Source organism: Buceros rhinoceros, unplaced genomic scaffold (genome assembly GCF_000710305.1).
Source record: "Buceros rhinoceros silvestris isolate BGI_N320 unplaced genomic scaffold, ASM71030v1 scaffold11878, whole genome shotgun sequence".
NCBI classification, from domain to species: domain Eukaryota; kingdom Metazoa; phylum Chordata; class Aves; order Bucerotiformes; family Bucerotidae; genus Buceros; species Buceros rhinoceros.
Window position 1 is genome coordinate 21,400 of NW_010425142.1, and position 1,323 is coordinate 22,722.

General features: G+C 44.1%; 1 protein-coding gene across 1 annotated transcript in view; it reads right to left on the reverse strand.

Moving 5' to 3' along the window:
• XPNPEP3 (X-prolyl aminopeptidase (aminopeptidase P) 3, putative) overlaps positions 1–1,323 on the reverse strand; it is a 12,937-nt gene that overhangs the window by 728 nt on the left and 10,886 nt on the right. The window contains exon 8 of the mRNA XM_010141035.1: positions 662–782. Within this exon, the coding sequence (XP_010139337.1) occupies positions 662–782 (121 nt within the window). The remainder of the gene's footprint in view (positions 1–661; positions 783–1,323) is intronic.

Consider the following 1,323-nt stretch of genomic DNA (forward strand, 5'->3'; position numbering starts at 1 on the left):
TGGGCAAAGAATGCTAGCAGGTTAATAAAAATTTCCAGTTACAACTGGCCTTTCTGCACTCCTTGCTCTCAATGCTATGTTTACAATGATGATTTTAACAAAGTTCTGAATAAAGAGAGAGAAGAGCCAAGCATTAAACATGTTTCCAGCTGACAGCTCCATATCCAGTGACAAGCAGAAAGAAGATTCATCTTGAAATGCCTAATTCGCAAAGCTAAGTTGTGAATGCCTGTAACTGCAGACCACAGTGCTTGAGACTTACACTACCAGTGACTGGCAGTAGTTTAGTCACAGTAACACAGAACACAGAGCAAATGAATTGACCTTCTTCTCTGCGGTGCAATAGACCTGTGCTGCTGTGGGTCAAACACTAACAGTCTGAGGTCTACACTAGTCTGCTTCCTGCTGCACAGACACTTTCTGGGAGTTTACTTCCACAATTTTTTACCTTGGCTATGTTTGGGAGGGAAATAGGGTTTTCTAATACTGTAATGACTCTGGGAAGGGAATAACTTAAGGTTTTACAATGCCATAATTATTTTAAATTTCACCAGAGAGGACCTGAATGTTTTGGTCTGAGGGATCAGCTAACTACTGAAAACAATACTGTTATGCCCAGTGTTGCATGTTTTTGTCCACCACTGACTGCAAATCTTTTTACCTGGTTCAATGGTTATCACCATGCCTGGTTGGAGAGGGAGTGATCGGGATATATCTGGGGTATCATGAACATCCATGCCCAAGTAATGTCCCACATGGTGTGGGCAGTACTTTCGAACAGCCTAGCAGAACAAAAAACAAGTGTCATGGAGGCAGTTAAACTCAGCCCAACCTCTTGTTCCAAAACAAAAGATGGGGAGAAGATACAAAATAGTTATGTGCTTAACAAGCAATCTTACTGCAATGACTAGGTCACCAAGGGCTGCCTTTCATTTACCAGAGTTGGATGGCTCTTAAAACCCACCAATACTGGATGCCTATTACGAGCATATTGCAGACTGTTTTTCTCCCTCACTGAAAAGAACAGCCCAAGCCCATCACTTTATCAGCCTATCATTTTTCAGCTCACTGAGCTTTGCTGCCCCAAACCCTTCCATCCCTTAAACATCCAAGGCCCTTGTTGCTCCCATCAGCAGACCCTGACAAACGGCAGCGGCTGATACAGCTGCTATACAATGTGGCAAAGAGGTATATGCAAGACAGAGTGAATGCTGTGCCGATTTCCCTCAGTAGCAGGATTTTAATCCACCTCTACAGGGCACAGACACTGCCTCCCCAACCCGCACCACCCCCCTCCCTTCAAAGAGAAGATCCTTGACAGCA